The following is a 24,514-nucleotide window of genomic DNA, read 5'->3' on the forward strand; positions in this document are numbered from 1 at the left end:
CCAGGTCTAGGAAGGGATCTGGTCATCCCAAACATCTTTCATTTAAGGATTATGGAGGCCAGTGTCCTCTTAGGAACCTTAAGTGCAGCAGAAATTGTTTTGTACATTGGCCAGATCTGTGCCTTGCCACCTTGTCTCTGAGCTCTTCAGGCAGTTCCTTTGACCTCATGATTCTCATTTGCTCTGACATACCCTGTGAGCTGTAAGGTCTTATATAGACAGGTGTGTGGCTTTCATATCAAGTCCAATCAGTATAATCAAACACAGCTGGACTCAAATGAAGGTGTAGAACCATCTCAAGGATGATCAGACAAAATGGACAGCACCTGAGTTAAATATATGAGTGTATACACACTATATGGCCAAAAGTATTAGGACACCTCCAAATAATGAATTCAGGTGTCCCGATCACTTCCATAGCCACAAATGCATTTTTTTTTTAAAGCACCTACAAATACAGTCTGCTTCAGTAGGTTTCTATAGCTCAGCAACTGTCTGGCAATCCGATGAATAAGTCTGGATTTGCAAGTTTTTGCTTTTAGCGGTTGGGCGTGGCCCCTTAGTTCCAGAGAAAGGAACCCTTAATGCTTACGCATATCAAGACATTTTAGACAATTTCATGTTCCCAACTATGTGGGCACAGTTTGGTGATGACCCCTTCCTGTTCCAACATGACTGCGCACCAGTGCACTAAGCCTTAGTGTCACGGTTGGTAAATCCGCTGTCTCATTCTAGTCTTGTGTGTGTGTGGTGCAGGTGTATGTTGTGTGGGTGTGTCTCATTACATTGTTACATCTCATTACACTCATTATCCTGATCAGCAGCAGTTGCACATCATCATCACCAGTCTACTTAATGCCTTCTCTCCCTCTCCATGTTGTCAGACCGTTGTTTGAGTCTCCCGTGCCCCGTGCCCGTTTCTTGTGTTTCCTGTGTACTGGACTCTGTATGAACATTGCTTTTTGCATTGCATTTGCTTCCGTCCTGTTTATCATTACAATTAGGCAACATAGTGTGTGTATGCAATTCCATGCAAAAACCATCCTAAAAGGTGTAAAATATAAACACTTAAGTAATAATTGCATACCCTGTTTTTAAAGAAGAAAGATGTTCATTAGTCTCATTATTAAAAATTTTGTTCATTTTGAACAGTAAAAAAGCTTACACAGTGTACCTTTAAAAAGTATTTTTATTTATAAAATTATTTTCTTTAACCTCATTTGATGAAGTTTTCAGCTTAATATTACCCCTTTTGTGGATACAACCTTGATTAAGTATGTGTGTGTGTGTGTGTGTGTGTGTGTGTGTGTGTGTGTGTGTGTGTATATATATATATATATATATATATATATATATATATATATATATATATATATATATATATATATATATATATATATATATATATATATATATATATATATATGATCAAATAAGTTTAACCAAAACCTTTTCTTTGACCTCCTTTGACGAAGTTTGGGCTTTAAATTAGACCCCTCCCTACCCTGCGCACCACCAGAACGGTCTTCACTGACAGGGTGACAGAAGTTGGGCTTTAGTTCGCATGAGTAAACGAGTGACAGTTGTGAAACACGTTTCCTGCAGCACATTCAGTCTCTCGCTGATTTAAGTTATTTGTTTCTCGAAACCGAAGCTCTGCGCGTCGGATGCGCACCGGCGCGCGTTGGGAGACACTCGACGAACCGCACAGGAGAAAAGGTGCATTCACACACTCAGAAACAGGAATATTTCGTGCCTTAGGTAATGTATGGTTTTTATTAATTTATTCTAAAGACAATATCCTGGCTTGTCTATATAGGCTACTGCAAATTTTTCTCTACATCGAATTTTATTATTTCTCAGTTTAGTCAAAGGATGCAATATTTAAAGTATGCATACATTTAGAAGATGCCGTGGTTAGTTATCACAAGCGCTATATCCCAATGGTTTTGAGTCAAAGGCATCTCTGTATGTTCGTTTCATGTGGACACGATAATATATTTTTATTTAATCCCTGAAATAACAAACTTAGTATAAATAACAACCTTGCAAAATGTAACAATAGATATGTAGTTGTGATATCTGTATTAATGATCTTTTTTTTAATTCTTTTTTTTATACGAATTTCACCATAAAATCTACATTTTGCAGTTTGTGTGAGGTGTTAATGAGCGCTAAAATTATTGACTAATGAGCTTGCATCTGACTAGTGAAGAAAGTTCCATTATCAGCATTATTATAAGGTAATTAACACTGACAATAAGATAATTATGGTATTGCAGACTCCATACATCACTTAATCACCCTGTCTGGTCCTGGTTCCTTTTCAGATCTATTCCTTATCTATATGGCATGATCTTCAGTTTCATGTATAGTCGTTATTTATGCAAGCATTCTTTTATCTGCGGTCCCCGTTACAGGATTACACGCGATAAGATGCTGCCCTGATGAATATGATGAAATTCTGGTGATTTAGAAAATCTTTAGAGATGTTAATGAACTCCAAATGTATGAATTTTTAAAAAAGTATAAATATTCCATGCAACCTCTCAATTAATATGATCATAAAACCTGCATGCAAATGAATAATAGAATAGTAAAATTCATTTTAAAACAGTTTAGCCTGCTGCACTGCAAGAGATATCAACTTTCTAAAATAATTTAATGTCAACTACCCATCGATAGTGTAACTTCATGGGGTTGGGGGGGGGGGGGGGGGATTTGGCTGGCTGAGTTTAATTTAAAATGTATTTACGCAGATGATATGAATGTTTACCTGCTAAGCTTGGACTTTTTGATCATTCTTGCTTGTCTAACAGTTAAATTAAAGGGATAATTCACCCAAAAATGAAAATCCTGTCATAATTTACTCACCCTTATGTGGTTCGCAAACTGATTTTGTTCATCTTTGGAACACAAATAAAGATCTTTTTGATGAGATCTGAGAGCTTTCTGTCCCTAGACAGCTATATGCAACTACTACTATGACACTGAGATCGTAAAACAAAATCATATGGATTGAGCGGTTAAGTCCAACAGTTTCTGAAGAGACACAATCTCTTTATATCATGAACAGATTTGATTTAGTCTTTTATTAACTTATGAACATTGTTCAGAAAACTTAAACAGAAGCTCAGTCAAACCTAAAGCAATCTTGTGCATCGCGTCCTGTATTGATTTGATACAGCGGGGCGCGTCATTTTGCTTGTAAATACGGGACGATAAGGAGTTTGCTAAAATATTGGCGGGGACAATTTTGCCATCTTAAAATATTGATTGGGACTAGTACCTAGCGTCCCCCCCTAAACCTACGCCCATGTTTACAGAAGCTCAAACACACTACGTAACAGGAGGATGAATCTCATTGGTTCTTACAGAAGCTCAAACACACTACGTAACAGGAGGATGAATCGCATTGGTTCCTACAGAAGCTCAAAGCGCACTGCGTAACAGGAGGATGAATCTCATTGGTTCCTACAGAAGCTCAAAGCGCACTGCGTAACAGGAGGATGAATCTCATTGGTTCCTACAGAAGCTCAAAGCGCACTGCGTAACAGGAGGATGAATCTCATTGGTTCCTACAGAAGCTCAAAGCGCACTGCGTAACAGGAGGATGAATCTCATTGGTTCCTACAGAAGCTCAAAGCGCACTGCATAACAGGAGGATGAATCTCATTGGTTCTTGCACGTCACGCGAACATGCTTGAGCTTCCTCTTTTTGAAGCTGACGAATGTTTATGTGAATTAAAGCCTAAATTCAGTCTGTTCATCATATAAAGCAATCAAGTCTCTTCAGAAAATGATGAACTCTTCATGAGTCTTTTCAGTTGTGATGAAAGAAAGTCCTAAGGGTTTGAAACGATGTGAGGGTGAGTAATTAATGACTGAATTTTCATTTTTAGGTGAACTATCCCTTTATAATGAACAAATGAAGGAAGATTCTTTGGAGAAAAAAATACATTACTGCAGGCACGCTGTTGTGTTTTACAATGCTGGTATAAAGTGAACAAAAAGCTTTTTTACGACCTTCATTTTCTATAGTTGCTTTTATACAGGTACATTAATGCACTTATGTTAATGCACTTAATAAGCAGTTATGTAACAAATAATTCAAGACTGAATGAGACCATTGAAAAACCTTTGTGTTTTCGTCCAGCAGGTGGAGACACAAGTGTTTTGACTGAAGAATGGAGGGCTCTGGCTGGGAAGGTGGAGGAGAAGAGCCTCCTGGAAGCCATGTGTACGAGGTGATGGTGCTCCAAAACACCACGGCCCCTCACAACTTCACCTTCGCAGACGTAGCCCTGCTGCAGACCTTCAAGCCACTTATCATCCCCTGTTACGTTCTGGTGCTGCTGGTGGGCGTCTTTGGCAACTACCTTCTGATCTACATCATCTGCCGCACGAGGAAGATGCACAACGTCACCAACTTCTTCATCGGTAACCTGGCCTTCTCAGACATGTTGATGTGCGTGACCTGCGTCCCGTTCACGCTGGCCTACGCCTTCAGCCCTCACGGGTGGACGTTCGGACGCTTCATGTGCTACCTGGTGTTCTTGATCCAGCCCGTCACTGTATACGTGTCCGTTTTCACTCTCACAGCCATTGCCGTGGACAGGTGAGTGCAGCCATCTGACCCTCTAATGATCTCTCTAATGGCTCAGGCGGTTATGTGACGTAGATATCAAAGCTAAGTGGGGTTAAAGTGGGTCAGATCACTTGAGATAAAAGGATGAAATGATGGTTCTTTTGAAAAAGGTCTTTGGAGATCATTAGAGGTCTCTAAAGTGAAGACTGCAGTTTGAGAGGAGGGTCACTTTTCATGCTGTTTCCCCACTACTGCTTTGATGTTTGCTGACAAAACTGAATTGTTTCTTGCTTTCTTAACTCACAAAATCTGTCAAGAATATTTCTGTCATATTTCCCCCCATACATATGTACATTAAAACAATTATGATTTTGTAGAAAAAATGAAGCCTATTTTAAGATCTTTGCCTTGTGAAATTATTTCACATTTTCTCATTACAATAATTCAAAATATATTTTACTATAATCTAAAAAATAGTAAAGATTATAATAATATTATTTTTTAAATGCTGTAGTGAATTAATTTGTTTGTTTAAAACAAACAAAAAAAACAACATTTTACTGTTTTTTTTCTATAGCAAAAATGTAACTATATTGATTGTAAATGTAATATGTCCAAATGAATGACTATATACTATCTGCTGCTAACTCTTGATTAGTATATATTTACACTGATCAGTCATAACATTATGATCCCCTTTCTAATATTGTGTTGGTCCCTCTTTTGCTGCCAAAACAGCCCTGACACGTCGAGGCATGGACTTCACTAGACCCCTGAAGGTGTGATTTTAGAAGATGTTAGCAGCAGATCATTTAAGTCCTGTAAGTTGCGAGATGGGGCCTCCATGGATCAGACTTATTTGTTCAGCACATCTCACAGATGCTTGATTGGATTAAGATCTGGGGAAGTTGGAGGCCAAGTCAACACCTCATACTCGTTATTATGTTCCTTAAACCATTCCTGAAAATGTTTTGCTTTGTGGCAGGGTGCATTATCCTGCTGAAAGAGGCCACTGCCACCAGGGAATACAGCCTCAATGAAAGAGTGTATGTGCATGGTCTTCAACAATGCTTAGGTAGGTGTTATGTGTCAAAGTAACATCCACATGGACGGCAGGACCCAAGGTTTCCTAGCAGAACATTGCCCAAAGCATCACATTGCCTTCACCAGCTTGCCTTCTTCCCATAAGGCATACTGGTGCCATGTGTTCCCCAGTTAAGCAACACACCTGGCCAGCCACGGGATGTAAAAGAAAACAGGTCCTCTGTCACCAGTTCACTGTTCCTTCCTTTGACCACTTTTGATAGATACTGACCACTGCAGACACTTCACAAGAGCTGCAGTTTTAGAGATGCTCTGACCAAACTCTGGTCAGGCCAATCATAATCACGTATAGAGTCATTGAGCAGGCTTAATATAATGACGACATAGTTGCGTGCTGCTTGTAAACAGAGAAGCTGGCGAACGGCGGTCTTTCAAAGCGGCTTTGGCCGCGACTCTGGAAGACTTGAGTTAAGCTTTTCAGTAACACTTTACAATAAGGGTGCACTAATATGCAATAATTCATGCTTAATTAATGCACAGATAATCATGAGTTAATGTATTACTAATGGTGAACTAACCCATTTATTAATGATTACTGCATCAGCAACTAATGAAGATTCTACAAGTAATCATTAAATAGTTGTTAAATATGTTATAATGAATGAATTCCTTAATAATGTATTATATTAACTAATAATGTAAATTAATGTCTTAATTACCACAAGGGGTCAAAGCCATGCATTTCAACTTCCAGTTGTCTGCTTTAATTAATCATTAGCTAATGATTTATAAAGGTATCATTATGTTATGACTTTACTTGTTGGGGCACTATCAACCAGCTCCACTTCACGTTGCACTGGTTGGTTGTAAAGCGATCCAATTGCGTGCAGAGGGAGTTTGAAAGACAACCATTTATCCCTTCCCTTGGATATAGCCATGTCAATGGTGAGTTCCCAGACCCAACATCTTGATGTGGTTCTGGCTTGTCAGGCATCATCTCTCCTGATTCTACGTCTCTCCATCGTCTTCAGTATCTGTCTTGCGATAGATTCCTCCTGCAGTGTCCTTTGGCCCTAGAGATGCAGTCGCACCATTTCCCCACAAAGAAATCAAATTATTTAACAAAAAAATTAGCCTTTATTATCTCCCTGCTGACGCGGCGAGCACTCCACTGGGCCCAGACGATCTCGAATCGAAATGGTAGTGTCACACAAACTCATTTTCAAGAATTTCACCACTCATACGCAAGGTGTTTGAAATTCCTGATAGTAATCTTCTTCTTCTAATTTTCTTCAATTGGTGAGCAGTAATATCATCTCAACCACGGGAAAATGTCTATTTCTGAATATGGACCCTAGCCAGTGGATGGAATCAGCGCTCACTTTTCAACACCTACCGGCAGGGATTAAATCCCAGGCTTCCATTTCCATCCATTGACATCCCTGCCTGTTATTTCCCTTTTAGTGTCGTTGTAACAAGTTCGATAAGGTAAGGAAGGAAGAGGACACGGGGGTCGGCAGGACTGTTGATGCTTTTTATTCTTGTAACTCAATCACAACGTGCACACTTCTTCGTGTGTCTGTTTTCTCATATATCGCTCAGTCTCTGTATCACTTCCGGGTCACGCACTTCCGGCTTCCGGTAAACTCAGTGTCTCGCACCAACAGTCCGACTCTCTCTCTCCTCGGTCTCCGGTTCCGCTGGTGTTTTATCCCGTCTCCGCGCTCATTACTAGCACAAGAGACAGGTGTTATTAATCTGCGTCCAACCCACTCACTTACCGCTCGTCCCGTGGCCCTCTCTCCCGCTGCAGACCTCGCTGAACCACGCCCCCCTTGCCACAGTCGTATTCTTCCCCAAACTGGCATCGTCGTTGCCTCCACATTGGCCATGGGTCTGTGTCATCGACCTCCTTCCAGGTGAGCCAGTGCCCTATGGTAAAATGTATCTTCTCTCTATCCTTGAACAGAAGGCCATGGAGGAATATGTTGAAGAGGCTCTCCACCTAAGTTAGATCTGCCCGTCCACATCCCCTGCAGCTTTTTTCTTTGTGGTGAAGAAGGATGAAGGCTTGCGGCAATACACTGATTGCAGAGCACTCAACAACATCAGTGGGAAGTTCCAATATCCACTTTCCCTTGTGGAGCAACTTTGCGGAGCAGCCGTGCAAACCAAGTTGGACCTCCGCAGCGTGACTGCATTTGTGACCCCTACAGAACACTAGAAGTACCTCGTCATGTCTCATGGGTTAGTAAACGCCCCCTGGACGTATTCCAGGATTTCATGCACAAGATGCTCTGGGACTTCCTCCATCGATGCACGATCGATATTGACGACATCTTGATTTATTCCCAGAGCCTGGCCAACCATCACCAACATGTTGCAGAGGTTCTTCAATGCATGAGTTAGTATCAGCTTTCCTGAAAGCCAAGAAGTGTTCCTTTCATCTACCCACTGTGCAATTCCTAGATTATAACATCAGGCATCCATGTGGCATCCATGTGGACGCGGGGAAAGCCAATGTAGTCCGTTCCTGGCCCATACGTTCAACCATCAAAGATTCCTAGGTTTTGCAAACTTCTATCGTCACTTCATCCACAGTTACAGCTCCATAACGGCAGCATTAACTAACCTCTTCAAGAATAAGCCTAAATCCCTTTCCTGGACACCAGTTGCCACTCAGGCTTTCCAGAGCCTCAAGAATGCCATCACAAGTGCACTGCTTCTGATTAATCCTGACCCCAATAAGCCCTTCGTCGTCAAGGTTGACCCTTCCACAACCAGAGTAGGAGCAGTGCTGTCTCAGCAGCAGGGGAATCCAGCATGTCTCCATTCATGTACCTTCTTTTCAAATAAGTTATCCCTGGAGGAGATTAACTATGATAGCGGGAACAGAGAACTGCTCACAATCAAATTCGCAGAGCCATGTGGAGACACTGGTTTCGTAGAGACACTGGTAAGCAGGTGCTAAGGAGAAGTTCACTGTACTCACTAACCACAAAAATCTCCAATATCTCTGTGATGCCAAGCGACTTAACCCAAGGCAGGCAAGATGGGCTTTGTTCTTTACCCGATTCCATTCCACCATCTCATTTAATCCAGATACCAAGAATCTCAGAGCCGATGCTTTCTCATGTCTCCATGCTCCAGAAGAAAAGACAGAAGATCCTGAGCCCATCTTGCCTCAATATATACTCCTATGCCCCATCCAGTGGTCCATTCACCAACAACTCTCCTCCTCCAGTGCAACCAAGCCTTCTCTGCCGAGGGTGTCCACCAGGACACGTATGTGCCCAGGTCCCAACGCACCAAAATCACGCACTCGGCCCATACATCCATGGGCACTGGCCACATAGGGACCAACCGCACCCTCTCACTGCTACAAGATCGCTTCTGGTGGACATTCCAGATGACGTGAGAAGGTTTGTCCAGGGATGTGTTGCTATGGAAGGCCTTCTTCATGCTTATAGGTGTGGATATCAGTCTGTCATCGGGGTACCACCTTCAGTCGCAGAGATTAGGTGCTTCCTGAGAACCTTCTGTCATGGCCACCAGAACTTTTGGAGCCAATTCCTAGGCTGGGCCAAGTATGCGCAGAACTCAAGTCTCCAGTCTCTCCACCAAGGTGTGTGCTTCAGCGTCCATCTTCTCTGCCATCCACAACCTCCTCATCCAGCTACAGGGATAAAGACATGTCATTATCGCCATTCATCAACTAGTTATTTCTGCTGATAAACTCTCAATTTAACTAATAAACTTCTCATTCCCTTCTGCTATAAATAAAGTTTATGTTGTTTCTTGCCTCCTTGTTGTGAGTCTCTGTTCTGAAGAAAATATAGATAGATAGATAGATAGATAGATAGATAGATAGATAGATAGATAGATAGATAGATAGATAGATAGATAGATAGATAGATAGATAGATCGATCGATCGATCGATCGATCGATCGATCGATCGATCGATACAGATATAGATAGATAGAAGGTTCTCTGCTTCATTTTCTTTAAACATTTATTATTTCTGATTTTGTGGTAATATCTGAAAGAAAAATAATAAAATCCATTATATTACTGCCTTTTTACTGTAGTAAAAATAACTATATTCAATCTATTGAGATTTAAAAATGATTATATAAATTATGAGTAAATAATGACAATTATTTATTCATTGTTCCATGAATGAGATTAACAGGAATTAAAAAAAATGTTTGTAAAATGTCAAAAAATATATTGTAAAAATAGGCTTCATTTACTTTATACAAATCATAATGCATATACAAAACATATACAAAACCCACCCAAATTTTTTTGCTCCCGACGCCCATGTGTAAACACAAAACACTTTTATTTTAAATGAAATTAATCATGACTAATCGATTTGACAGCACTAACTATAATTTATATAATATAATATAATATCTCTGTGTTGTAACAGGTACTACGCTACAGTTCACCCTTTGAAGAAGCGAATCTCAATGGCAGCATGTGGTTACGTGCTGTCTGGGATCTGGCTGCTGTCGTGTGTTCTAGTGGCTCCCGCTGTAGCCCACACCTATCACGTGGAGTTCAGAGAAGAGGGTTTGACCATCTGTGAGGAGTTCTGGTTGGGCCAGGAGACCCAGCGGCTGGTCTACGCCTACAGCACATTACTACTGACCTACATCCTCCCTTTATCCGCAGTCTGCGTCTCTTACTTCTGCATCTCCGTCAAACTCCGTAACTGCGTGGCTCCCGGACACCGTACACGGGACCAGGCCGAAGCCCAGCGGGCACGAAAGCGTAAGATCTTCAGGCTGGTGTCTCTTGTGGTGGCAGCGTTCGCCATCTGCTGGCTGCCCATCTATGTGTTCAATGTCCTGCGTGACATCGACATCCGCCTTATCAATAAGCGCCATTTCTTGTTGATCCAGTTGTTGTGTCATCTGTGCGCCATGAGCTCGTCCTGTTGCAACCCATTCTTGTATGCGTGGCTGCACGACCGTTTCCGCGCAGAACTGCGCAAGATGTTCACCTGCCATCGCCGCATCGGCATACCCGCAAACCACTGTGCGACAGCCAGCGTAGTACTATGACATCAGAGTAGGCTTCAAAAAAGCTGAAAAGTCATGAAGTGCAAATTAATAATGGTCAATAAAATGTAAATACAAGAAAAGACATAATGGATGGAAACATGCTCATAGCAAAATTATCTTTTGTTCTTCACTTTGTGCAAATATACATTAGCAAACATCCCAAATGAACTGAAGAAGATTTTGACATCAAAAAAGGTGGCGTTGTAGAGCTGCAGAGCTAATCTACCTATTATGTAATCACCATGGACTAATGTAAATCAAAGGTGTTTGCCAGCCGGAACAAACTTTTCCGGAAAGTTTGCTTTGGCAAGCTGTTTTGAACTCCTGAAACGAACTCCTTACGAACTTTGTTTTGGCCTGATTTTGTTTGAAATAATATCACACCAGTTTGTTCTTTAATTTCACTTGAAGTACACTATATTGCCGAAAGTATTCTGACACCACTCCAAAGCATTGAGTTCAGGTGAACAGACTGTTTCTACAAATATTTGTGAGAGAATGGGTCGCTCTCAGGAGCTCAGTGAATTCAAGCGTTGTACTGTTATAGATGCCACCTGTGCAATAAGTCTGTTTGTGAAATGTCCTCACTACTAAATATTCCACCATTAACTGTTAGTGGTATTATAACAAAGTGGAAGCAATTGGGAACAACAGCAACTCAACCACGAAGTGGTAGGCCATGTAGAATCACAGAGTGGGGTCAACGCATGCTAAGGCGCACAGTGTGCAGAAGTTACCAACTTTCTATCAATAGTCAATAGATACAGACCTCCAAACTTTGGCCTTCAGATTAGCTCAAGAACAGTGCATAGAGAGCTTCGTGGAATGGGTTTCCAAGGCTGAGCAGCTGCATCCAACCAACATTAAGTGCAATGCAAAGCATAGTATGCAGTGGTGTACAACATGCCACCCCTGGACCCTGTAGCAGTGGAGACGTGTTCTCATTCGATGGACGAGTCTGGGTTTTGCGGTTGCCAGGAGAACGGTACTTGTCTGACTCCACTGTGCCAAGTGTAAAGTTTGGTGGAGGGAATATTATGGTGTGTGATTGTTTTTCAGCGGTTGGGCTTGACAATTTCATGCTCCCAAATTTGTGGGACAGTTTTGGGATAGCCCCTTCCTGTTCCAACATGATTGGCTGAGCCAGTTTGGTGTGGAGGAACTTGACTGGCCTGCACAGAGTTCTGACCTCAACCCGATAGAACACCTTTGGGATGAATTAGAGCAGAGACTGCGAGCCAGGCCTTCTTGTCTAACATCAGTGTCTGACCTCAAAATTTCCCATAAACACACTCCTAAACCTTGTGGAAAGCCTTCCCAGAAGAGTTGAAGCTGTTATAGCTGCAAAGGGTGGGCCGACTCTATATTAAACCCTACATATAAAGGATAGGCATTAAAGTTCATGTGCATGTAAAGGCAGAAATCCCCAAACTTTTGCCAACATAGTGTATATCGGGGTCTTAAAGGTGCCGTATGTAATAATGAGCAGTCTGAATTCAAAGAGAGAGGGTTGTTTCTCCTGCCCCCTCCTCCTCAGACTGGACCTTCACGCTGGTTGCTATTTTGAGAACACAACAGGAATGAGCGCAATGGACAGTGGAAAGCGGTCAATCCTTAAACTGTAAGTTGATGAGTTGATATGGCTCTTGACATAGAGCTTTTTGGATGGATGTCGAGGCTTTTTAAGATGGGTAGAATCTGCAAATAGCAGCCCAGGGAGCCAAAATTCTATTGGGTAAATTGGCAGTGAGCGGGATCACACAGACCAAAACAAAAACAGACATCCTGACATGGAATGCATGTTTCAAAGTAGAGTAACTGGCTGTAGCATTTTGTTCAGAGAAATTTAGCATGTTTCCTAAATCTCTGCAAGCATATTATATTTTTGTGTTTAAGTACAGTCAAAAAATTACATGCAGCACCTTTAAAGCTAAAGCAGCCATATCACCCTGTAGCCCAAGACTGGTTTCCCACTGTAGCTAAGCAGGGCTGAGCCTGGTCAGTACCTGGATGGGAGACCAACTGGGAAAACCAGGTAGCTGCTGGTAGAGGTGTTAGTGAGGCCAGCAGGGCGCTCATCCTGTGGTCTATGTGGGTCCTAACACTCTAGTATAGGGATGGGGACACTATACTGTAAGAAGCACTGTCCTTCAGATGAGACGTTAAACTGATGTTCTGACTTTCTGTGGTCATCAAAAATCCCAGGATGTCCCTCGGAAAAAAAGAGTAAGGTGTAACCCCGGCATCTTGGCCAAATTACCCATTGACTCCTGTCCAACATGGCCTCCTAATCATCCCCATATCCTGATTGGCTTCATCACTTTGTCTCCTCTCCACCAATCAGCTGGTGTGTGGTGAGCGTTCTGCCGCAATATGGCTGCCGTCGCATCACCCAGGTGGGTGCTGCACATTGGTGGTGGATGAGGAGATTCCCCCCATCCATGTAAAGCGATTTGAGTGCCTTGAAAAGCGCTATATAGATGTAACAAATTATTATTATTAAAGCGAAGTCTACAAATATATAAATAACAGGCACAGCAATGCCGGTAGAAGCATAGTGTTGTGTTAATGTGTGAATTGTATTTGGGACTACTAAGTGCTGTGTAATGATGTAATATGTGTCAAGAACGCAAGTGAAGAGTAAACAAAGTAGATGAAGTTCACTACACCTGTCCCGTGTGCTTTATTGCTGCTTACTAAGGTGTTTACAAACTAATGTAAAAGGCTCATTGAAGACAACAATATACTAAAACGTTTTTCCTGTGGGTTTTTTTCATTTACAGACTACAATGTTGTCAAAACAATCCCCGTTAACATGGATCCGCAAAAACAATTAAAAAGGCTGTATAATTAATTCCAGGCCATTAGTTTGTAGCCTGCGCTTACCAGACTCTTGTACATTTCATTTGTACATAGAGTCTGGCCACTCTCCATTGACAAGCGTTTACTTCCGCGAAGGCGGGAACTCTGCTGAGGTTTAAAACTATTGGATCAGCCCTGAGCCACCCTGGATCTGCCATACCCAATCACTAACGTTTGGTCGTGACGTATGTCACGCGCCCTTCGCCTGTTTCACACAAATACGACATAAATGTGCAGGCCACCTCTGTGATAAAACCTAAAACTCGTGCATTCGGATTGTGATTTATTCACGGCACGGTGGATGGGAGAGTTTTATGTTTAGGAACGCGCCGCTCATGCGGTCCGTAATATGATTGTATGCTGTAAATAAAATATCATATGCTTGGTGTGATAATAAATGCTGCTATAAATAACAGACCAATTCAAATGTTTACGTGCTTTTATTTGAATGGTGATGAAATATATTGCTCTTGTAAATACTCGCCAACTATATACAAGTCTAGAAATGCATCCTAATAACAGCAAAGCGCAACAGTACGGTGCTCTGCAGTGGTCAAAAATGATTATAAACAGTGAATTTTGAAGTGATATATTCTTGAAAACTCAGAGATGTGGATTCGGACAGCTATTACATTCCCACACGACCTTGGTGTTTGTCAAAAGCACTAGGTAACTTGGCCGGGATTTTTACGCGGGTGGTGGGAGACGGACGGCAATAAAATAACTGACTAGCCCCTGTAACTTAAATGATGGCGATACCTTCCGACCCCACGAGGAACAGTTACCGTCCGAGTAGAGCTTCAGCCAACTCCTTCACCACTAACGGAGCGAGCTGGAAAATCAAACTTTTCCCGAGTTCATCCTTTTGGGGAGGAGGGTCACAACATCATGTCCACCAACAAATCCCAGCAAAGATTGTTCTTGCTCCGGCTTTAACTTCTGGATATTCGGCAGCGGTGCCACAACGGAATGAATGGTTTCGTTGGCATCTTTCTCCGCCGCCATTACTGAACTACAACCCAAACGAGCGCACGCCATCAACGTCATCGCTCTCAGCCGCTCCCTCTGTTCGCTGATTGGACCGGTAAAAATTTGTTCAGAGAAAACCTAAGAATACACAGCTGTCCCAGACGTAGTAATGAAGGAAAATGAAAACTGAGCGGAAGTACGTAGAGGGCGGAGCAAGGCTAAGTAGTTTGCAATGTCACTTTGTAAAGAAACTACATGCCTATAGACTGAACACGTAATGTGCATGCGCATGACGTCACCGCTTTCACAAATTCATGCGTTTGTAGGTTACACAAAGACGATATCATTTTAAAAAACTTGCACTTTGAAACCCATTTTCGTGTTTTCCCAACGCAACCCAAAGTTTGTGTTTTCAGGCCCCCAAAACGCCTTTCCTGTGTAAATGAACGGCCAAAATGAGTCACATGACTAAACATGCGTCATCGTTTTCAAATAGCTCCATTTTCACATCCAACACCACAATGTGAAAACAGCATTTTCAAATGTATCCATTTGATTAGTGTAGACATAGCCTTAATGTAATTGAAGGATACTCCATTAGGACTACTGTGTTGGCTGATATATTACTGCTATTTATTGACAAAATACTGTAACATGATTTTAACCTTCATGCTGTGCTGTTTACAAAGCATCACACAAGGGTGAAATCAACATGAAATGGCATTCGCAAACATTTTTTCTTCTGCGATGTTGTTTTGTGAGATATTAAAAGTTTCTCTAGTGATTTCAGATATGACATTTTGCTGCAAGAGGACATTGCAAAGAAAGTTCTTTCTTTTAAATCATGCACAATAAAACCAGAAACCTGTACGTAAATAGTCCATTTTGAGAGTCCTTTGAGAGTCCTAAAAGTCTTTGTGCTGATGACTACTCTTTGCCATTTACTTTTCCATTAGCAGTTTCCTGCTTAGGAAGGAATTATGATCATTTCAATGCACTAGTGCTCTGTGAATGTGAAAAAGGTAAACTGATTCATCTGTGCTTCATAGAGAAAGCTTCTACAACTTGCTGTTTAAATTACTGCATGTTATTAGAAACTGAATAAAGATATACTTTTAATCAATTGTTGTTTTGGTGATTTTTGGATATTGTATTGTGCACTTTTGGATTTTTAGCAGTGACTTTTGGTTAATTTAAAGTCCCACCGTGGTGAAAATCTATTTAATGTGTATATGTGTTGTTTTTAATATGCTTCAAGACAAACCATGTGCAAATTTATAAGTCAATTTATAAGCCATTGCTGAGTAGCCTACTTCCTCTTTAAAACTGCAATGAAAGAAAAACGAGGTTATAAATCACTGTTGTTTCTGACATCACTCCCTTTAAGGCAGTCAAAGTACGGGCGGGCTTTAGCTTATCTATTCTGTGAAGCAGTGGAGTCTCAAGAGAAGCCAGGTAATCCCATTAATATTAAAAATTAAAATTAAAATTTGGTAGATTCGATTTAGCAATAGGCCCTATAGCAGATGAATTATATATTACGATTTTATGATGAACTGAAGATGGCAAACGGGAACACAGCTTGTTTAACATTATTATTAGCTGTTTAGTCAAGCAAAAGGATAATCAAATTAGAGGTGCGTTATGCAGGATTGACCTAGTGGCTGAAATGGGTACTGCAGTCCATATTCAATCCGCCTTCTCCTCCTCAGATTTGGTGCACCTTAAGGAGGCTTTTTAGGTCGGGTAGAATCTGCGGTCTCTGACCCAGTTTGTTTGCTGGCTTTATGGCAGCAATGTGCTGTGTTTTCTGCCAACTGGCAACCTGTGGTGTCAAAATATTATTGGGTAAACTGGCAGCGTATGGACAAAAAGACATTCCGACAAAGAACGCACATTTGTAGAATAACTGGCCGTAGCATTGTTTTTCTGAGAAACAAGTTGGTGAATTTAGCATATTTCATACATATCTACGAACATATGGTATTTTTATGCTTTAGTAATGTGAAAACTTACAGACAGCACATTTAATTACCGTGATGTTCGACGTTGTAAATAGCAGTCAGTGCTGCTTGCTGGCCAAACTCGTGCGAGTTGTTGGGGGCGGGACTAATTTGCTAATTCATTAATATGTATATAATAAATTATGCAAGGGTGTAGGGTTAGAGTTACAGTCAAAGTATTTTAAGGCACTAAGATTTTTTTAGCACAGGAAAAAAACATTTAAATGTGTCATTTTGGTAATCAAATGGTAAATGGAAGCATTTCCGCCACAGAATAAAAAAGGTTATTGCGACCTTTTCTCACAATTCTGACTCTTTTCTGTTGCAGAATTGCATGAAAGTCAATAAAATCATTGGAGAGGGCTCCCCAGCACACCTGAAAGGGGCCTGAAAACGTGGTCCATATATAAAAGACATCAGTACACTTTTAGATCTAATCGGGCCAAACAACTTGAGATATAGGGTAGCGCCCAACATAAAGGAATAGGAGGAGGATCACCCAAAAAACTCAATTATGACTTCCAACCCTGAATGAATTTCTTTGTTCTGCTGAACACAAAGGAAGATATTTGGAAGAATGTATGTAACCAAGCAGATCTCAGGAGCTTTGACTACGTATCCCCCTTTCATACATGCGTGACTGACATCATTTTCTTTTTTTGGGTTGAAATATCCCTTTAACTACGGAAAGTATGTTCGTGCTTTCTTTGAAATGCCAGCTGGGTTGACATTTTGTCATCGAATGTAATGACATTTAAAAATTGTAAGTGTACAAATACCTGTAAAGGCATCGAAAATGAGTCATAATTGAACTCCAGTTGCCAGAAAGGCCTTTTATTTGATTTTAAAACCAAAATATCTCCTGAAGGGCCAGACAAATACATCAACATAATGAGAACAAACACTTTAAAATTATTGCGACCGCCTCTGTATCACGTTGTCAAGATCACACACCTGCGGGATGTTTTAAATGGCCTGTATTAAAGCCTCAAGCAAATGAAAGAATGAAAACGGCTAATACTAATGATTCCATCACAAACATGAGCAGGAACAGCTGTGACGAGGACACTTATAATACCAAGGTCTTGGAAATAAACTTTCCTGGAATAATACAGCCGATGGATGATGTGCAAAGGAAAATCAATTTGTTTTGAACACAGGGATTTTAGAGCCCCATTTACGTCAAAAGGCAAGCAGCATCAATCAAATAATATTAAATCAGCGGCTCCTGCAAGATTATAAATGACTTCCTGCAAAAGCAGCTATTCATAACCGCACTAATTCACTGACTTAAACCTGAATGAAATGGCACTGCATTGCAATATAAAAACAGTACAAAAATACAAAAACAGTACCAGTTCAGACAAAAAAATATATTTTTTATTAATAAAAGTGCGTAAGGTTTAAATGTAACAAGAAAAAAATATCTATGTAATGAAAAACTGATTGCAACAGGTAGTCTGCAGTAATAAATTGTATGTATGTAAATTATATGATAATTACATTTGCTTTAGCTCTTTCTGAGCCTTTAAATACAATTTAATCTCATCCGGAGAGCGAATGTATGATTCAATTTCACTGTCCGATATGTCTTCGTCTCCGGTCACTTCCAGCTGTGGAACGTCCACCCTCTGCCGCTTGCGACTCTTCACGCAGGGGGGCAAAAACAAGTGCCTTTTACCCCAGTGGTTTGGTGGTAGCGGACAATCCGTGGCTTCTTCATCCGCAGGATTCTCACATTCGGCCTGGTCAGAGCTCATGACCGCAGGGGTCTCTGGGGAAGGCGATTTGGAGCGATTCGACTCCGATGGGTCCTTTTCACATTCTGTAGTTTGGGACTCAGAGAGCTCATTTTGCAGTTGCTGTTCGTATTTATTAACAGCTCTCAAGAGCAAAGCCCTGCGGTGCTTCAGGATGTCATCCACCAGCGTGACAACGGTGTTGGGCTCCACTGCGACGCCCCTCAGCCACGGTAGCTCTCGGCCCAGTCTGCACAACACCTCCAGCAGCTCGCTCACCCGCTTCAGGGCCGTATCTCTGCTTTTGCGCCACGACTGCTCAGGTGCTTTTCCAATCTTGCAGAACTTAGTGAAGGAGTATTTCATGCGGGCCTAAAAAAGATTAAAAATCGTGAATAACTTAATCAACATTTCCTAAAGGAAAAACCAGCACTGCTGTAAAGTTTATGATTATTTTCTTCCTGCATCATTACTCCAGTCTTCAGTGTATGGAAGCCAATTTACACCACATATGAAAAAAGCTAAACATTATGAGATGCTAAATTAAAATTGATAAGTCAAATTGAGATTAAAGGTGTACCATGTAGTATTTTTGTAGTAAAATATCCCAAAAAAACACCAGACCAGTGTTATATATTTTGTTCAGCTGAGTTCTTACAATATCCTTAATGTTTCCAACTATTTGTAAATTGAGAAAATGGCTATTTTAACCAATGAACCGGGAGGTCTGAGGGAGTTGCCTGTCAACTGCGTCATATCTACGTTAACCTCGGTTTTATTTGGCAGAAAAGCTTTACTCTTAGCAGTGTGAACTGCTAATAACTGTTAAATGTATCTAATATAAACAGAGTTGTGTTACCTCACACTCATGACCGGAAAAGCGGAAATGGCGCCAGCGACTGTGTTCCGTCATAATAAAAGTCCTGCTGCTCGCGAGGCGTGTGTTGTTCATCTCATTAACAATCGCTCCAGCGGCCTCGCTCAGCTCCACAACACTCTATCTTACTTTGCCTCATACTACAGTAAAGTTAATAATCACATCCATGAACATGATTTCTGCCCGACCTATCCCGATTCTTTTCCACCTTTTTCCGTCCCAAGATTCTGCGGTAAAACTTGGCTAGGCCTGTCATGATAAATTTTGCTGGACGATAAATTGTCCAAGAATTTATTGCGATGAATGAAAATATTGTCTTTCTAAGACCATTTTCATCTAAAATAATGATAATGGCATAATAATGCAGGTACAAATGTTCAAAGATCAATAAACGTTTATTTCTAAAGACTATTTAATACTGAAAACAGAAAACATTTTAAATATCCAAAATAAATGAACAAAACAACCGAAAACAATAAAAGCAATGGACTCTCAGTCTGTTTAAAAAATGCATTTACATAAGTACCAAAAACAATAAATAAAATGGATGAAAACTGTAATGGATAATTGTGTTTGGGTGCATAGGGTGGCACGGTTCACAAAACCCACAGTTCGGTTCGTATCACGGTTTTAGGGTCATGGTTTTCGGTTCTATATAACTCTTGTTGTTTTTTCTTTTAATCGTTAACACTCCAGAAATGTACTTCAGCATATTATGAATAGCTTAATTGTCCACAATTTAGGATGCAGTATTTAAAAAAATTGCCATAGTAATCATGCACAAACTGAACATGACCATCTCTGAGGAAAGCTAGGTGAGATTTTGAAACGCCAAGAGAGAAGACCTTGATGACATGCTTTTCATTTATTTGGCAAAAAAAATTAAATCCGGAGGAATGCGAGGGTGTACACGCCAAAAATGACGCCAACGCGAAGAGCGCAAGACCCGTTTCGCTTGGTTGTGTGCACGTCAAATTTTATAACTTTACGTGCGGCTCCGCAACTGAAGAAGGACGAGTTTCAGGCGAATCTGGCCGAGCATGACGTCAAACCGCTGTAGTGTGCGCGTCGAGTATAAACACCAAACGATGAGGCGCACGCAGCAAGAGAGAGATGAGGAAAACAAACAAAGATGTACAATTGGAAATTAATGGGGCCGGAAAAATTATCGAGCTCATTATTTTAGTGTGATTAATTGATTTATTGACTATAGCAACGGGCCTAAACTTGGCATCATCTAACTACGCCTTTGTTTTGAATATGCAACCTCTAGCGGATGGGAAAGTTACACCTTTAAAGTGCACCTATAAAGTAAAAAATATGACAAAAAAGGTGAAATTGACGTGTCAAAATTATGACAATCAAAATTGAAATTAAATTATGAGAACTAGACATCAAAATTGACAAATTGAAATTATGATTTTAAAAGTCATAATTATGAGATAAAAACAATAGAAATTGTCATAATAAATAGAAATTATGAAAGGAAAAAGGAAAAAAAATGACATACCAAGTTCAAAATTATGAGATTAAAGACAACGGGTGCATTTACATGCACGTTCTTAAGCCAATTATGCCTAATAAACAACGAACATGGTCATGTAAACGCGGTAACCCGTTGTTATTTGTGGGGTGTGCATGTAAAAGTGCTCATTGAGAAAGTAGAAACTGACATACCAAGTTGAAATTCTCACATAAAATGTTAATAAATCGAAACTGACATTGAGAAATTATGACAAAAAGATGAAACTGACAAATGTCAAAATTGGCAAATCAAAGAAATTATGACATTGAAAATATTAGAAAAATGTGACCAATTGAAATTGACAAGTTGAAATTGACGTATGAAGTCATTCGATTAAAAAAATATATATAAAAAAATACACACGTCAAAATTATGACATTGAAATTATTGTTTTTCTCTCATAATTGTGATATAGAATTATATAATTATGACTTTTTGTCTCCTAATTATGACCAATTCATAATTACGATTTACGAAAGAAATATCTTTCCTGAAAAATCCTATAAATCCTGAGTGGTGACGTCACTTCATGGATTTTACCAGGTTAGACATTTATGGGTCAGACGTGTCGTACCGTACCAGGCTCAAGAGGAAACACAACTGGAACCGTTCCTTAATTACCATTCTAAAAACCGTTCAGTCTGAAGGTGGAGAAGCGGCTATTCACAACATAGAAATGTTTACATTTGTTTGTGTTATCGATTTCATCGTCTTACAAACTGCATTCTATTCTTTGAGCACAAACGTCTCGCTTTCAGTAACACACACTCCTCAGAATACGTCCCTTACCGTAGGATTCAGCGACTGCCAGGCCATGTACACCGATCCCATGAGGAGAGGCAAAGGCTGGCGGCCCGTCACGATCCAGGTATCAGAAGCTAGTTCCATCAAAGCAGACATCCTGTCCACCAGCCGCTGGGGGGTTTCAGAAAGCACCTCCTCCACCTGGTTAGGACCCAGCTTGAAACTACAAAAAGGCTGCAAGTAAACAAACAAGACTTTTGCATCGACTAACATTTTGTGGAAGTCATGACATACTCGTAGCAGAAGCTTTCCATCAGGTCTGTGATGCTGGACGTGGTGGCCTTAATGTTTAGACTCTTTATGAGCTCCTGATATACCCTGCCCATCGCAGAATTGTCCGCCCCCAACAGGTAAGCAACGGTCCCCATGGCAATGGGCCAGTTCCTCTGGCGACAGACGCAGAGTATGCAACAGCCTCCCAAGATCTCTTTCTTGGTTATGGCCACACGGAGGAAGTTCGGGAGATTGTAAGCGCGCTCAAACATACTTACTACCTCCGATTCCATGTCGCTGGATAACCTGAGGATACGGCACAGCGCACGCACCCGAATGAAGCCTGGAAAGACCGAAAAACAAGAGAAACATTACAATTGGGGGATCAGAGCTCTCGGAGTTCATTAAAGGGATAGTTCACCCCAAAAATGAAGATTTGATGTTTATCTATATAATCATCAAATTTTCAAGTATATGTTAATTTATTTATTGTTTTCCCAATGCCATTACTTCCGTCTAATAAGGTCAAAATCCCAGCACTGTCTTTTATATATATGGAAATATTAGATGAGATTTGTCTGATATGAGGTAAAAAAAAAATAAAATAAAAAAAAAAACATAAATACGGTTCGTTTTCTCACAGAAACCAACCGTTTCTTGTCTTAAAGGACAACTCCGGCGAATTTTTAAGTTTATCTTGATCCTGTTCATGTTGGACAGACATTTTAATTGCATTTGGTGTCTGTTAAGAGGCACAAAGACACCCCAAAGCTGCCGTTTTAGCTGTGTGTGTGTGTGTGTCCGGTTCTTTTTTTTCTTCTATAGACTGTACTCACAAAGATATAATGATCAAGATAAAATCAAAAATTCGCCAGAGTTGTCCTTTAAGACATCAATGTGTTGTCACAAGCTGCAGGGTTTAATATGGATTTGTATGTCTGTGCGTTTTTTACCCTCATAGTGACTCTCATAGAAATACACCCCACTGACATGCATGATACGAGCAACGGTTGGTATTAAAAATGTTCCCTTGTGTTCTACTGAAGAAACAAACACACCTACATCTTGGATGCCCTGGGGTAAGCAGATAAACATCACATCTTCAATTTTGGGTGAACTATCCCTTTAAAAATATCTTCATTTGTGTTCCAAATATGAAGGTCTTACAGGTTCGGGATGACATGAGTGTGAGTAATTAATTATGTTATTCTTTGGGGGGTGGGGTGTGTGTGTGTGTGGTTGGGGGGGGGGGGGGGTATGGCGACATTACCCTGGATGCCATAGCTCTCCATACACAACAAAGAACTGTAACAACTGTAAAATCTCCATACACAACAAAGAACAGGACTGTATAGCCAACTCTCAAGTATCACTCTAATAAGAGCTATGAACTAGATGACTAAAGCTGTTGATCTTACCAAGAATTAGATTTCTACACGGTTTCTTGATCTCCTCTGTGGAAGCATGATAGGGCACATCTGGATGGAACGAAACAGATGTCAAACCAGAAGCTTAAAAGCAAAGTGAATTGAGATCAGTTCAAAGTGAGAGTCCCATGCTGGGTTACTTGTGCCCTGGGTCTCATCGCTCAGTGAGGTGGTCAGATGCCCTTCAGAGACCACTGAGCCACAGTCCTCACACACCCACTGCCTCTGAGAGTACAGATCATCCTCCACCACTCTGGACGAGCCACACTCGGGGCAATTGCTCGGCATACCTGTATGAGAAATGTAACTTATCAGCTATAGTCCAACATTATAGTATAACATGCATTAGATTTTAATGCAAACACTGCATATTAGGACACATTACAGAAAATATATTTATATTCATATTAATGGCATTTAGCAGGGCTGCGTTTCTTCATGTCAACTCATCTGCAAATGACAAACGTGCAATTATAAGCAATATGAAACGACCGAAAGAGAATCACACTGTTCCGCACGTATCAATGCAAACAAACAATATTGATTATTAAAACGTGGGGATTTTGTAAGGTCTTACTGGTGGCCAGAGGCGTATTACTATTGCAGACAATCAAAATGCGTTGCTCCTGTTATGCACAAACTTCTGAAAGCAGCTTCTCTCCTCTTTTCTTGCGACATTTGAACGTTTGTTTTGAACAGGACGCCGCCGCGCTTCTTGATGACGTAATTGGTCCGGGCGGAAACAAGGCTTCAACAAAAGTTCCTTTATAATGTAACTATGTTTGTATAATAATAACAACAAAAAGTGGAAAATAATATATACAAAAACTGTCAGCTATATGACCAAATTGAACACACCAGCAAATGTAAACTTTAGTACCTTTAATAAGGATTAATGTATATATAATATCTTATGCTGTGCAAACAGATAACAATTTATGTATGTTTCCTACTTGTTAAGTTCTTGAGCACAGGTACAAATGAAATGTATTATGGGTTCATATGAGGATTGTTTTTAAATTCACTTAAATTAAAAGTTATATATTTTTAAGCTTAATAAATGTTAGTTATTTCATTTAAGTGTGAATTAAATATTTCATATAGACATCAGAAGCTGTATTACTATCAATGATACCTAAAAAGATAAAAAAAGGTTCCATTAAACATAAATATTTATGTTTCTACATTAATTTAGAGATTATATATATATATATATATATATATAAATGTTGATCAAACAACAAAAGATGTTAAGTAAACATAAATTAATGTCGTTTCCTTTCAAAATTACAAGCTTTCTTACAGTGCATTATGCCATTGGTGGCTATAAGAAATTATGGTAAATTGTTTTGCAAGCTTTAATGTGGTCAATCTTCCTCTTAGAGGAACA

At 40.3% G+C, this 24,514-nt stretch overlaps 2 protein-coding genes and 1 long non-coding RNA gene across 9 annotated transcripts; 1 reads left to right on the forward strand and 2 right to left on the reverse strand.

The window, feature by feature from the left end:
• The first annotated feature begins 1,553 nt into the window (after positions 1–1,553).
• On the forward strand, positions 1,554–15,420 carry prlhr2b (prolactin releasing hormone receptor 2b). Of its 4 annotated transcripts, none has more exons than XM_067433799.1 (3): positions 1,554–1,761; positions 4,157–4,618; positions 10,069–15,420. In XM_067433799.1, the coding sequence occupies exons 2-3, from the start codon at positions 4,188–4,190 to the stop codon at positions 10,703–10,705; spliced, it is 1,068 nt and encodes a 355-aa protein (XP_067289900.1). In that variant the 5' UTR covers positions 1,554–1,761; positions 4,157–4,187; the 3' UTR covers positions 10,706–15,420. The 4 variants fall into 4 exon arrangements, with proteins under 4 accessions (XP_067289900.1, XP_067289901.1, XP_067289902.1 ...); XM_067433800.1 differs by having other exon boundaries at positions 4,160–4,618; XM_067433801.1 differs by having other exon boundaries at positions 1,554–1,719.
• LOC137062871 (uncharacterized) lies at positions 10,602–16,624 on the reverse strand. The gene is made up of 3 exons (XR_010901301.1): positions 16,553–16,624; positions 16,194–16,361; positions 10,602–10,728 (listed from the first exon to the last, which is right to left on the reverse strand). It is a non-coding gene; the product is annotated as an uncharacterized lncRNA (long non-coding RNA).
• A 722-nt stretch (positions 16,625–17,346) lies between these two features.
• On the reverse strand, positions 17,347–23,856 carry brf2 (BRF2 RNA polymerase III transcription initiation factor subunit). Of its 4 annotated transcripts, none has more exons than XM_067433667.1 (7): positions 23,702–23,856; positions 23,265–23,414; positions 23,116–23,175; positions 21,979–22,040; positions 21,719–21,870; positions 21,470–21,647; positions 17,347–18,650 (listed from the first exon to the last, which is right to left on the reverse strand). In XM_067433667.1, exons 2-7 carry the CDS (start codon positions 23,410–23,412, stop codon positions 18,039–18,041), a joined length of 1,212 nt encoding a protein of 403 aa, XP_067289768.1. In that variant the 5' UTR covers positions 23,413–23,414; positions 23,702–23,856; the 3' UTR covers positions 17,347–18,038. The 4 variants fall into 4 exon arrangements, with proteins under 4 accessions (XP_067289768.1, XP_067289767.1, XP_067289769.1 ...); XM_067433666.1 differs by having other exon boundaries at positions 21,976–22,040; XM_067433668.1 differs by lacking the exon at positions 21,719–21,870 and having other exon boundaries at positions 21,470–21,658; positions 21,976–22,040.
• Positions 23,857–24,514: the final 658 nt, after the last annotated feature.

This window comes from Pseudorasbora parva, chromosome 23 (assembly GCF_024679245.1).
Source record: "Pseudorasbora parva isolate DD20220531a chromosome 23, ASM2467924v1, whole genome shotgun sequence".
Lineage (NCBI taxonomy): Eukaryota > Metazoa > Chordata > Actinopteri > Cypriniformes > Gobionidae > Pseudorasbora > Pseudorasbora parva.

Coding starts and splice junctions, on each gene's coding strand:
- brf2 (XM_067433665.1), bottom strand. CDS start 23,412: ATGCCGAGCAATTGCCCCGAGTGTGGCTCGTCCAGAGTGGTGGAGGAT. Junction 23,176..23,264: donor CGATGAGACCCAGGGCACAA/GTAACCCAGCAT, acceptor CGTTCCATCCAG/ATGTGCCCTATCATGCTTCC. Junction 18,651..21,469: donor GGCAGTCGCTGAATCCTACG/GTAAGGGACGTA, acceptor AATCTTTTTTAG/GCCCGCATGAAATACTCCTT.
- prlhr2b (XM_067433799.1), top strand. CDS start 4,188: ATGGAGGGCTCTGGCTGGGAAGGTGGAGGAGAAGAGCCTCCTGGAAGC. Junction 4,619..10,068: donor ACAGCCATTGCCGTGGACAG/GTGAGTGCAGCC, acceptor GTGTTGTAACAG/GTACTACGCTACAGTTCACC.